Source organism: Mastacembelus armatus, chromosome 14, assembly GCF_900324485.2.
Source record: "Mastacembelus armatus chromosome 14, fMasArm1.2, whole genome shotgun sequence".
Taxonomy (NCBI): domain Eukaryota; kingdom Metazoa; phylum Chordata; class Actinopteri; order Synbranchiformes; family Mastacembelidae; genus Mastacembelus; species Mastacembelus armatus.
In genome coordinates, this window is record NC_046646.1 from 22,666,937 (window position 1) to 22,680,387 (window position 13,451).

The 13,451-nt window shown below is 39.8% G+C and overlaps 1 protein-coding gene, 2 long non-coding RNA genes and 4 other non-coding genes across 8 annotated transcripts; 2 read left to right on the forward strand and 5 right to left on the reverse strand.

Moving 5' to 3' along the window:
• Nucleotides 1-1,812: 1,812 nt before the first annotated feature.
• LOC113142987 (uncharacterized) lies at nt 1,813-5,433 on the reverse strand. The gene is made up of 3 exons (XR_003297000.1): nt 5,295-5,433; nt 3,027-3,128; nt 1,813-2,202 (listed from the first exon to the last, which is right to left on the reverse strand). It is a non-coding gene; the product is annotated as an uncharacterized LOC113142987 (long non-coding RNA).
• LOC113142986 (15-hydroxyprostaglandin dehydrogenase [NAD(+)]) lies at nt 5,353-10,662 on the forward strand. Of its 2 annotated transcripts, none has more exons than XM_026328396.2 (7): nt 5,353-5,482; nt 7,905-8,028; nt 8,876-8,982; nt 9,242-9,338; nt 9,461-9,537; nt 10,043-10,200; nt 10,441-10,662. In XM_026328396.2, the coding sequence occupies exons 2-7, from the start codon at nt 7,947-7,949 to the stop codon at nt 10,565-10,567; spliced, it is 648 nt and encodes a 215-aa protein (XP_026184181.1). In that variant the 5' UTR covers nt 5,353-5,482; nt 7,905-7,946; the 3' UTR covers nt 10,568-10,662. The 2 variants fall into 2 exon arrangements, with proteins under 2 accessions (XP_026184181.1, XP_026184179.1); XM_026328394.2 differs by lacking the exon at nt 5,353-5,482 and adding an exon at nt 6,642-6,817.
• On the reverse strand, nt 9,247-11,335 carry LOC113142988 (uncharacterized). Its single transcript, XR_003297001.1, has 3 exons — nt 11,193-11,335; nt 10,851-10,948; nt 9,247-9,355 (listed from the first exon to the last, which is right to left on the reverse strand). It is a non-coding gene; the product is annotated as an uncharacterized LOC113142988 (long non-coding RNA).
• Nucleotides 11,336-11,511: 176 nt separating this feature from the next.
• On the forward strand, nt 11,512-11,583 carry trnad-guc (transfer RNA aspartic acid (anticodon GUC)). Its single transcript has one exon. It is a non-coding gene; the product is annotated as a tRNA-Asp (tRNA).
• A 1,101-nt stretch (nt 11,584-12,684) lies between these two features.
• On the reverse strand, nt 12,685-12,803 carry LOC113143646 (5S ribosomal RNA). Its single transcript, XR_003297064.1, has one exon. It is a non-coding gene; the product is annotated as a 5S ribosomal RNA (ribosomal RNA).
• Nucleotides 12,804-13,007: 204 nt separating this feature from the next.
• Nucleotides 13,008-13,080, reverse strand: trnav-aac (transfer RNA valine (anticodon AAC)). Its single transcript has one exon. It is a non-coding gene; the product is annotated as a tRNA-Val (tRNA).
• A 156-nt stretch (nt 13,081-13,236) lies between these two features.
• trnav-cac (transfer RNA valine (anticodon CAC)) lies at nt 13,237-13,309 on the reverse strand. Its single transcript has one exon. It is a non-coding gene; the product is annotated as a tRNA-Val (tRNA).
• Nucleotides 13,310-13,451: the final 142 nt, after the last annotated feature.

Sequence of the window (13,451 nt, forward strand, 5' to 3'; positions counted from 1 at the left end):
GTCAGAACCATCTGCAAGTCCTAAGAGTTCTGCATTCAAAGTAAAAGTGTATTATCGGTAAAATGTACTTGTACTATGAAAATAAAAGTACTCCTTCTGCAGAAAACAGGCCCCTGTCCGTGTTTTACTGCTGATGTTTTTGGATGAATATTCCTGCTGCATTAGTGTATATACAGTGGGTACGGAAAGTATTCAGACCCCTTTAAATTTTTCACTCTTTGTGTCATTGCAGCCATTTGCCAAAATCAAAAAAGTTCATGTTATTTCTCATTAATGTACACTCAGCACCCCATCTTGACAGAAAAAAACAGAAATGTAGAAATTTTTGCAAATTTATTAAAAAAGAAAAACTGAAATATCACATGGTCATAAGTATTCAGACCCTTTGCAGTGACACTCATATTTAACTCACATGCTGTCCATTTCTTCTGATCCCCCTAGAGATGGTTCTGCTCCTTCATTGGAGTCCAGCTGTGTTTAATTAAACTGATTGGACTTGATTAGGAAAGGCACACACCTGTCTATATAAGACCTTACAGCTCACAGTGCATGTCAGAGCAAATGAGAATCATGAGGTCGAAGGAACTGCCCAAGGAGCTCAGAGACAGAATTGTGGCAAGGCACAGATCTGGCCAAGGTTACAAAAGAATTTCTGCAGCACTCAAGGTTTCTAAGAGCTCAGTGGCCTCCATAATCCTCAAATGGAAAAAGTTTGGGACGACCAGAACTCTTCCTAGACCTGGCCGTCCAGCCAAACTGAGCAATCGTGGGAGAAGAGCCTTGGTGAGAGGTAAAGAAGAACCCAAAGATCACTGTGGCTGAGCTCCAGAGATGCAGTAGGGAGATGGGAGAAAGTTCCACAAAGTCAACTATCACTGCAGCCCTCCACCAGTCGGGGCTTTATGGCAGAGGGGCCCGATGGAAGCCAATCCTCAGTGCAAGACACATGAAAGCCTGCATAGAGTTTGCCAAAAAACACATGAAGGACTCCCAGACTATGAGAAATAAGATTCTCTGGTCTGATGAGACCAAGATTGAACTTTTTGGCATTAATTCTAAGCGGTATGTGTGGAGAAAACCAGGCACTGCTCATCACCTGCCCAATACAATCCCTACAGTGAAACATGGTGGTGGGAGCATCATGTTGTGGGGGTGTTTTTCAGCTGCAGGGACAGGACGACTGGTTGCAATTGAAGGAAGGATGAATTCGGCCAAGTACAGAGATATCCTGGAAGAAAACCTCTTCCAGAGTGCTCAGGACCTCAGACTGGGCCGAAGGTTCACCTTTCAACAGGACAATGACCCTAAGCACACAGCTAAAATAACAAAGGAGTGGCTTCGGAACAACTCTGTGACCGTTCTTGACTGGCCCAGCCAGAGCCCTGACCTAAACCCAATTGAGCATCTCTGCAGAGACCTGAAAATGGCTGTCCACCAACGTTCACCATCCAACCTGACAGAACTGGAGAGGATCTGCAAGGAAGAATGGCAGAGGATCCCCAAATCCAGGTGTGAAAAACTTGTTGCATCATTCCCAAGAAGACTCATGGCTGTACTAGCTCAAAAGGTGCTTCTACTCAATACTGAGCACAGAGTCTGAATACTTATGACCATGTGATATTTCAGTTTTTCTTTTTTAATAAATTTGCAAAAATTTCTACATTTCTGGTTTTTTCTGTCAAGATGGGGTGCTGAGTGTACATTAATGAGAAATAAAATGAACTTTTTTGATTTTGGCAAATGGCTGCAATGACACAAAGAGTGAAAAATTTAAAGGGGTCTGAATACTTTCCGTACCCACTGTATATATTTTTTTAACTTAGAACAGGAAGGGGATGAAAAACTGTTATTTGGAAAGTAACTCCGGCTGTCAGACAGATGTAGTGCAGTAAAAAGTACAATACCTGCGTCTGGGATGTAGTGGATGTTGCATAGAATGGAAATAGAGTAGATCAAATCTGCACTTAACCAGGTGTGACTTGAAGTGAGCCATGTTTAAGCTTCAGCTGCAGGACACCTCCTGTGTTTCTGACTAAAACCTAAAATATGCAGCGAGTCATTACTGATCATGACGTGTGGACAGTTTCTCACAGTATATTATAAATAGCTGCATAATTACAACAAAGGGTGCAGCAGTAGCTGGTCTTCCTCTGCATTTTACTGATGGCTGTGTCCAGGAGGAAACTCTGTCGAGAATAATAACTGAAAGTGAAGAGAAAGAAAGAGGAAAACAGAAAGTTTGACCATTAAATAGTTAAATGACACCATGAATTCACATCCATCATGTGTGCAAACAGCTTCCTCATACCTCTGCCACTCTGAGTTTTGAGTCCAATAATAAATAAAAGCAGCCCTTCCTCATTATCCCTGGCACTGTGCCGGTATAAATGATTGGAGTCTATATTAATGTTTTTACTACGTGCTATTATGAACGTGACCTGGCGGCACAGTGATCGTTGAATTTGAAAAACGTGAGAATTTACTGAAGTTATATTCAGCTGAAAATGCTTCCTAAGAGTAGGCACAGATAGATTTTTCTACCAGCAGGCTGAGCTTCACACATAAAGCGCATTAAAGTTAATGAACCCCTGACATCAGACACCACCTGTGTTTATGCATAAGCTCATAAATCATGTCCCTAAAACAAAAAATGCCCCTGTTTTTCAGCCCTTTTTATGATTCCACTCATTACCCTGGTCTCTTCTGAAAGGTAACTTTACATTTCATAACCAAAAAGTCAAAATGAGCAGAAGACTGAACACAAAGGCACAAACATGGTACACATGGAAATTTAGTTTTGCCTGAGCTGTTGTTTTTTTTTTGGCACAATAAAGAGAAAATAAGGCTTTTAGTAAAAGCTTTGGTTTGGAAAACACTTTGGATCCGCTGTCTGAACCAGTTCAGTGTCAAAGTTGTTCATAATGGTCCTAAAAATGAGTTTTCTGCACTGTTCAGCAGAAGAAACAGTCCCTGACAGGTAACATCACATTTCTAAGCCACTGTATTCGTGAGACCCCTGTTATTACCTGTGTGTCTGCAGCAGAGGCGGTCAAACAGCACAGTGGTTTTGGCTTGATGACAGACCACACACCGTCTGTTGTGGATCTGATCCCTGACTCTGGTGGTCACTGTGAACACAACAGAGGTGATTTTTTGTGCAACTGAAAGAAACTGTCTTTCTTTCTCAAGGAAACAGAAACACATGTGAACGTGTGTGAGTGTATAAGCTGTTTCACCGACACACCCTTGTCTGTCTGAGCTGTAGCATCCATCACACACCTGCGAACCACATAATCTCTGCACAATCACATCCCAAAGCCTTTGCATTCACAGCCACAGTCTCCTGTATTGACACACACACCCTCCCCTGCCCAGGGTGGCCTCACTGTCAACACACTGATATTTCATTCAGAGGTGGTGTCCTATTCTTCTGTGGCCGATGACACTGGTGACATGTAAAGCTCTCTGGCATTGTCCTGCTCTCTGGAGCTCTTTGGCAGTGTAATCACCAGTGAAATGGCAATGGGCCACTGGGATGAAAACACAAGTCAGCAACTTGTCAGCAAATCACAGCTGAAAGCCAGTTTAAGGTGGATTTGCTTCGTAAGCAGCACAACCTCGGGGGGCCTTTGTGGGTTTGTGAGTGCAAAGTTCTGTTAGATTCATAACTTGTACAAAATAAAGGTCTCTGATCTGAATCTACATCTGTGTGGTCATCTTGCACATATCACTTGACCTTTTAAAGCAGGTCTCAATTAAAGTGAAAGCACATGAGCTGCACAAACTGAACCCAGTTCAATTTCAAGGTGAGTCGCAGCCTGGACTTTTTTTTGTGGTTGGAAGCTGCTGACAAACAATTTTCATACCTCTTCTGTCATTAGTCTCTAATCTACCTGCCCATCTACCTGATAACAGTAACAACTGTTCATTCATACAACAGGTTTTAGAGGTGGTTTAAGACTTTAACATGTCATTTCTTCATTATTACAATAAAAAAAAAAACAACTATATATTTTCAATAAAATATATGTTGATTATATGAAACAGAAGACAAACGCTCACATGATGTAAAGTCACTCTCCTCTGTCTGAGACTATCTGTTTAAACCTGCTGTATCTGACTAAATATGACGCAACAGACTCAGCGAAACAGGCAGTAAGTCTCGATGTGGCAGCTCTACTCTCCACCCAGTGGCAGCTGAGGACGCACAGCTTTGTTCACACCGGATAACAAAAAAACTCCTCCGGACAACATGAAGCCCACGTGGACTTAGAAGCAATGGTGGAAAGTAACTAAAGTACATTTACTCAAGTACAAATATGATCTACTTAAGTTTTTCCATTTTTTATGCAACTTTATACTTTTACTCCACTATACTCCAGAGGGAGGTATTGTTCTTTTTACTGCACTCCATGTGTCTGACAGCTGGAGTTACTTCTTAAATGGCAGTTTTTCATCCCCCTTCTGTCCAGTGAAACTTCAAACATGTGAGATCTTGTAGAATATGATGCACTGCTGCATCAGATATAACAGGAAGACACTGACAGTGACCAGATTTCTGCAGAACGTGTAAATAAAGTGTTTGAAATTGAAAATTTACTTTGATATTTAAGTACATTTTGCTGATAGTACTTAGACACTATTATGTAGGATCTGAATGCAGGACGTCAACTTGTAGTGGAGTATTTTTACAATGTTCTACTGCTACTGTTACTGAAGTAAAGGATCTGAGTACTTCTTCCAAAACAGCTTATAGGAAACCAAAAAACATCAGACAAAACATGATCAGTTTTCTACAGCATTAAAGTGCAAACAAAGAGCTGCAGGATGTCGTTCTTTAATCATAAAATGTAAATTGGAATGATATACCGGTTTTCTTTTTGGGAAAATTAGTATTTACTGGTTTTTATCACTGCTATAATAAATATATTAGCTGAGTTATTGCTTTTTTGAGGACCTGCCTGGGAAACTAACGCCCATTTTATGAAACCTAAATGAGATCCAAACAAAAAAAATAAAGCATGTCCATGCAAAATGTCAAAGTTAAGGATCTTTCTACTGAACCACTCTTCAGGCAAAGTCACAAGTCTGTTGAATCACATTTATGACGCATGAAGGTTCCCATCCTGCCACAGCTACAACTACATTTGTGTGTTTTTAAGTTCCAGGGGGAAAGTCACACTATTCCCATAAAAATGTTTTGATTCATTTACTCCTCTGAGCAGCAACAAAGACACTGTGAATGTTGTTAAACAAAAAACACATGTAAATGTACAGATTTGCAGCCTACTGACCTTTGACCTCAAACACAGTATTTTAAGTGACAGCATCTTCTTCATGTCCTCTTCATGTCGTTGCTTCCGTTTCATCAGATTTGAGCACGTTTGTCGTGGTTGTGACAGACTCTTGGGCCAGACTCCTGCTCACTCACTGTTTCTTTCACCGAGCTCCACAGTCGCAGCAGCATGCACAGTCTTGCCAAGTATGCTTTTCAAAACACACACACACACACGAAAGATCTATTACACACATTACTGTACCTGGAAAGGAGAGAGATGCAACTGTCCGTTTTTATACAGACCATATAAACACATTCATGTATTTATGGTTCTATGTGCTTTTGCTTCTAGTCCCTGCTCTCCCTGATCAGCACTAAAACAAACAGATCAGGGAACTTTTCATGTTTGTTTATGAAAACAAGAGTCACATGACACATGGCACAGTTCAGTAGTTGTCTGTGTGAACTTAAGCACCAGAAACGATCATTTCTGTATTAAAAATTAACAACATTAACTAGATAGTTCATTGTGGTTGCCAACCACCATTAACAGTCATCGTGAGAAATTCTTAATGTGTTATTGATTAATCATGGTCCTATTGATCACAAGAGTCATGGAGTAATATGTTAATAAGTGCTATCAGGTCACACAGCGCTGTAACGCTATCTAGTGGTCACTTAAACAAATTGAGTCATTTAAACTCCCCAAAGTCCATTTAAAAAGGTTCCAGTTCTGTTGCCATATAAACAGAGATACAAACAATTAAAATTAATATTAAGAGAATTGCAAGGAAACTTTTTTAAATTCAGCGTGACATAACCCACCAACATAAACTGCTAACGATTAGTAATTAAACTTATTTAACTAGTTAACACGGCTCCATAACGCCCACGTAGTTAAATTGGTTTCTGGTCAAAAAAGGTAATTCGGTGATTAAACCTTTTGTTTTTCAACTAAATTAACCACTAATTGACTAAATACTTTTGCCGAATTGAAGAGGATGTCTCAGGCAAACAGACGCAGTATCTGAACATTTTACAACACGCACATTCATTTTATATCCAGCAAAATAATCTTAGATCTCAGAGTTTTTCAACTGATCTTCGTGTCTTGTCATTTGCAGCTGAAACGCCACTGCCGATGTCACGTGACCATCAGTATTAATTTAATAGCGTGGGACTGTGAGTTTTAATGTAAAAGACCTGATGCAGTTTATCACAACATTATCTCACAACCAAGTGCTCTCAAAAATGAATCCTCAGTGAGAAAGTCCCATTTGGTTCCACTTCAAATTATTTGCATTGTGCCTCCTGTTCCAGCCTCTTTCGACAATATCCTTTCAATGGGCGGTGTCAGTATAAAACCACACAAACGTCCCTAAACTCAACACTTTTAGGTTTGATCCTCCGGACTCCCCTGACCGAACTGGACCCGACTGGACCGAAATGGCTCTAAATGGTAAAATCGCAGTAGTGACCGGAGCCGCCATGGGAATAGGAAAAGCAATAACGGAGATTCTTGTACAAAACGGGGCAAAGGTAAAGTTTTATCTGAATTAGTGCTGGAGTAAAAGTACTCAGATCGTTTACTGAAGTAAAAGTACAGATACCACAGTGTAAAAGTACTCTGAACTATCAAGGAGCTAAAGTTATCAGATACATTTAGTAAAAAGATTTGAGGTCTAAAATACAGAGAATGGCACAAAATGGAAATACTCAAGTAAAGTACAAATACCTCAAAGCTGTACTATAGTACTTACATGTACTTATTTATTTATGTGATACTGTGCATCTTTGCAGTTGTAACATTTTTTTAAAAAGCCACTGAAGTTCAGGCCTTTAAGTGCATCTTCCTTACTTGATTATTCCATTGCTGTGTATTTTGACTTCACTGTATTTTAGAAGGAAATGTATTTTTTACTCAGATATGGTTACAGTAACTAGTTACGGTTCACAATGTGTATATTTTCCCTATAAACATGACAGTCGGGCTCACGGGAGGGTCAGCGTAAACTTCCCCTTCTTATAAACACATTTGAGTCTGGGGCAATAAAGGACTGAATTTCTTACATGTGCGTTTTCTTAGAAGAAGGGAAAATATCTACAAGTGTCAGGAATTTAAAACAGATGTCAAGAAAATTCTACAAAAATAATTTTTTAATAGATTTAGTTCATGATACAAAGACGTAATTGTACAATGGGTTGATCTAAGCTAAAAAATGGGTGAAATATTCTGCAACATGAGGTTTTAGGAAGAAATATCCCGTGTTTGTGCAGATTTGACTGCCCGACACTTCAAGTCGAAGCAGATGTGCTTCATGGTGCAAACCTGCAGACATCACGTCTGGTTCCTAAACAATATTTTATCAACTTCTTTATATCAAAGAGAGTCGATGGAAAATTGTTTGCACATCTAAATATAAAACACAACAGCAGCAGCTTAGTAAGTGTTTCCTTTGGGTGGGTGGCCTCACATTACAGATCAAAAGTTTAATTTTCTCATGTTATTTAAATGTTTGCAGGCAAATTGACAAATTGAGACTTTTGTCTGAACGTTTGCAGATTAAAATGTTTAAGGTAAATGTAAATGTTCCACTGCTGAACTCATGATGTCTCACCTGTACAGGTTGTTCTCCTGGATGTGAACGAAACAGCAGGAAAGGCTTTAATGGAAACCCTCAATAAACAGCACGGACAAGACAGGACTTTGTTCGTGAGCTGTAATGTGGAGTCAGAGCAGCAGATTAAAGGTGACTCACACACATACATGTTGGTGCAGATATTTCTGCAAACATACACGCTAACGTTATGAACGACCCAGTCCATCAACGTACACATCTAAATGTCTAAACCTGCTTTTTCACATATTATTCACAGCCATAGGAAAACATGTCGACACACGCCAACAACAAAGAGGCGTATAAAGTATGTGGGGGGAGGTGGTAAAGAATGGAAAACAGCCACTGGACTCTGATTTACTGATACAAGCGTGCACAGAAACATGTGACACCAATCAGTCCTTCTATGACTGTGAGCCTGCAGATGGTTGCGTGTAGTCACCAGGAAACCAATGAACTCTGGGACTTCTTGTTTTGAGTTTAGTGAACCAGGTGACATTTAATTCCAGGTGGTGAACACACACCGGATTAGTCTCTATATATATTGTTCCAGTAATTATAGTTAAAGCACATTTGTGTCAACAATGGAGATGGAAAACACCCTCAGACCTCACAGTGAATTTAAGGTAAAGTGAAGTTCAAGCTTACAGTCTATATGTCAGAAAGTTATTGATTTAGTTAATAATCATAGTTTCCTATCAGCGATTTAGGACTGACCTACATACACCTACTGATTTTTTTTTTTTTTTTAAATGCAAGTAAAGTGAAAATTCCTGGAATCCAAGGTCTTCAAACGTTTTCTTAAACCAAGATCAACTAATGGATTAACGGACTAATCGTTGCAGTTCTTCAGCGAATGACGCCACGTTAAAAAAAAGATTTTGCAGCCGTCTCAGTAGGCTGGACAAGAGGAAGAGCTCAGCTTGGTTGTGAAATGACAAGTTAACTAATGTTTTTTTTTTTTTTCCCTGTGGTTAAGCTGCCTTTCAGAAAACTGTGGAAACCTTCGGAGGAACAGACATCCTGTGCAATAATGCCGGGATCCTGAACGAAAACGAGTGGGAGAAAACTGTCTCGGTAAACCTGGTAAGAAGTAGAAAGAGCAACAAACTGCATCTGACTGTGATTCAATAGCCTCCCTCCCTCCCTCACTCGCTCACACCCCTCCCAGAAAATCACATCTTTGTACACAAAAATTCACTGTTTTTGTTTTTTCAGCACTTGGTGTGATGTGGCAACCATGTTTTATATTGCACTGTGCTTCCTCTGATTAACTGCATAAAAACCCACATTTCATTTTCCTACAAGTGGCCCCAGAATAAATGTCTTGTGTTTTGTGTTGTAGTTGGCTGTTATCAGAGTGACGTACCTGGCTCTGGAGCACATGAGCAAGTTGACTGGAGGTCGGGGAGGGGTCATCGTCAACACAGCGTCCCTGGCAGGTATGGCCCATGATGCACTGCATAAAAGAAAACATCACTTTCTTTATATTCCTTATGTTAATGCAAAGTAAGATCTGTGTACTTTATACTGTGTACTAACAGACACAACACACATCCTACAGGTATCGGTCCCCTGCCAAGCTGTCCTGTCTACACAGCCACCAAACACGGGGTGATCGGCTTCACTCGAGCCCTGGCGGTAAGGAGGGTTTTTAAAGCTAAAATCTGAATACCAAATACAAGTACAAGTAGAAACAAAGTGCTGGACACATGCCGATCTCAAAGTCACAGCAAATAATAACTAGATCCACTAACAGGACTTAATTAAGCTGCAAACTAATCTTTAGTGCAATTACTTCCTGTGCTTCAGTTCTGTTGCAAGGTGCAAGTCGTGCAACAACTTCTTCTTCCCTCCTGCCTGCACACACTCTCTGATGAAAATTTAAATGTCTATATTATTATATTCATTAGTTATTTGATTTGACTGCTCAGTCCTCTTCACCATTTCCAGGAACAAACAGCAAAGTCAGTGACCAGCTGGTGAGGAAAGTGGAGCATAGCAGCTCAGGAGCAGATATCTTTCTCAGGAGTTGTGGCTGATAAAGAATCTGTGAATTCAGTATGAAAGAGATTAATGGTGTGACTTTTTCCTTTGTAAATACACAAACAGCTGCGACAGTAATCGTGTGTGTGTGTTTTACTAGGCTGCTTCTACTATGTCAGGCTACGGTATTCGCTTCAATGCCATCTGCCCAGGTTTCGCCCAAACAGATCTCCTCTCCAACATGAACAACAAACTGGGACGGTTCTCACACCTGGCTGATGCAACCACCCAAATGGTGGAAAAGCTTGGGATACTAAAGTGAGTGTGTGCTTGCATTGACGACAGCTCCAGCTGAAATCAAATATTGATGGGATCAATACCACTGTTGTACAAGTGCCCACCAATGTGTTGCACTTGTAGATGTCTTTGCTTTCCCTCTTCACCTGGGGAGTCTGGAAACTGTTTGGGTGATTCCAAACTTCTGACTGGTGTACATTATCATGATCACACATGGTTTGTGCACATATATTCACTGCTGTCACCGTTTTTTTGTTTCAGCGTGTCTGAAGTGGCAGCGCCCGTCCTCGAGCTGGTGACAGACGAGTCAAAGAACGGAGAGGCCTTCATGATCTTCCCAAAAGCAAAACAATACGTGACTTTTCCTAAAGTCAGTAGCAGTGGATAGTAAAAGACCATCACACTGAATCCTTTCATCAGTGCATCAAAGCACTTCTCACTGATTTAACATGCAGAATAAAAGACATTTGTTGAAATGTGAAAGATTCCTGTTACCTGATTTTAAAATACAGGATGTAATTTTGTGAATTAACCTATTTATTATAACTAATAAAGAATTAAAGAACTAAAGAATTTCTTGGTCTGAAGACAAAAACTGATTACAGTCGAAGAGAAATGCACATTTCATTCAGTGTGTTATGCATTAAAGGTATCCCAAAACAAATGTGTACCTATTCTGCACGACGATGTAGAGGATGCACATCTATACACACGATGGAAACATAGTTCTGGCTTGCTGCTGGTTTCTAGTGGTCACCTGGTGCTGACACTAGAAAAATAATTATAGAAAAGTGACATAGATGGAATAGAGAGGTAAACATTGGAGGATTTAAAACGTTTTTTTTAAATAGCTCTGTAAATGATTTATGAGAAGTTAGTCATGGTTCAAGGATACTCACAGTGTATCTTGTTGAGTAACTGTATATACGAGTACATATGTTGCTATATCTATATGCTAATGCTGAATGTTTACATTAAGATAACATTAGGTTTTGGCAGCTCATATGACTCACATTCACCGTTCAGGCCGCTGAATAAACTCCAGAAACGAGAGGAATTAGAGCCACCCGATGAGTATCAGCTCGAACAAATAAAAGAACATAAAAAGACACAAAAATATCAATAAGGACAAAAGTTTTTAGCTAAGTTTTCAACCTTTGACTCGCCGCTTCTAGTCTTCGACTTTCCGTGGAGTCAACGGACTGAAAGAGAGACAGCGACACCCTGCCATTGCAGGCCACGTAGTGGTGATAGAGGGTATTACATCCATGCCGTCTCTCAGCGCTTATATGAAAATTGAAAAAGACATAGCATGAATACTACATCAGTTACTCCTCGTTAGTATAGTGGACAGTATCTCCGCCTGTCACGCGGAAGACCGGGGTTCGATTCCCCGACGGGGAGAAATTATTTATTTTCAATCTAAGAATCAGAATCACCTTTATGGAAGAGAAAATATATTTATAATATATATTTAGTCTAGAAATACCGTTAAAAACCAAATAGAATTTATGAGGATTATTATTATTATTAGGTAGAATTTAGAGGTGGTTTTCTTTTATGGTCGCCCACATGCTTTTTGAAACCATGTATTTCCTTCTACAGTCTTGCGTTTATTTTCCATATTTTTATACAATTCCCCTATATTTATAATATTGATTATCGGCCAAAATAGTATATTAATATTCCTGTTGCTTTCCAATCAACTCTGGACACCTTTAGTATTTTCTGAACTATTGAGGAAGTACTTGTTTACTCTTTAACTTATTTATGCATGTCTTTCTGTTTGTATTATATGTTCTTCATTTACTGGGGGATTCATTTTGTGTTCACCTGTCAGTTGAAGTAGAAAAGTAAAAGCTTACTGTAAAAGTACTGACCAAGCCCGACCCTGCTTAGCTTCCGAGATCAGACGAGATCGGGCGTGTTCAGGGTGGTATGGCCGTAAGCGACTGTAACCGTGGCTGAGAGCTCTTTTAAAAATGACATGACATGGAGTTGTCTTACATTTTTGGATGTATGTGTTCCTTTACGTTGTATAATTAGTACGATCTATCTCTAAGGCGTCGCTGTTTTAGGACCTCTAACTGTTATTGTAATTTGATTTGGGTTCAGTTTGACAGTTGTTTGCTAATGATGCTGGAGCTAGTTTATAGTTTGGCAGGTCAAGTAAAGGAAGTCACAATCCCAAATGACCAGTTGTTAGTTTTTGTGGCTTTTAGTTGTTGTAAATTCGTGTGAAAGTGTCTGTGAAAACGTGTTTTATGAAAGAGTGATTACAGCCGGATTAGTGTCAGCCAAAAGTATGTTGTATTTATTCAAGCTCAGCTCTTTATTATGTAGTTGGGTTTTTATATCAAATTATTCCCCTTCCTGTAGTGCTTTCAACGTCTGTGTTCTTCATTTACTGGTGGATTCATTTTGTGTTCACCCTCCTTTTTCAAGGGTCTGTGTGTAGTAGTCGAGCAGCGCCCTCTGCTGTCTGTAAGGAAGTAGAAAACTAAAAGCTTACAGCACCTGGTATTCCCAGGCGGTCTCCCATCCAAGTACTGACCAGGCCCGACCCTGCTTAGCTTCCGAGATCAGACGAGATCGGGCGTGTTCAGGGTGGTATGGCCGTAAGCGACTGTAACCATGGCTGAGAGCTCTTTAAAAAATGGTGAGGTCTCATGTAGTGTTACATATTATATGTAAGACGGTGATTTCTGTATTAAGAAAGTGTACAAACCATACACGGAATCGGAAAGGTCTTAAGAAACATTGGCTGACACATTTGATCTATTCATGAATACGCAAATTACACTTACAGAAAAAAGAAAAAGAAAGTCTGTTTCCGCCCGGTTTCGAACCGGGGACCTTTCGCGTGTTAGGCGAACGTGATAACCACTACACTACGGAAACGCCATGACACTCTGCAATCAAGATTACATTGTAAACAATAGTTTTAAAGCAGCTATTTGACCAAAGACCGACATTTCTTCAAAACACATTAACCTAGTAGTTCCGAAATCCTACAGGAAACGTGAATCAAATACTCGTTATATTATTAGAAAAAACTGTTTCCGCCCGGTTTCGAACCGGGGACCTTTCGCGTGTGAGGCGAACGTGATAACCACTACACTACGGAAACCTTCACATAGTTCAAGTACTAACATAGAATAATACATAACTCATTCAGTGACTACTACTGTATTCTGTTGACATTTGTCATTAAATCAATTAAAATATGTGTAAGTATACCTCCATTTTGGACCTATAATAAATGTCAGCTT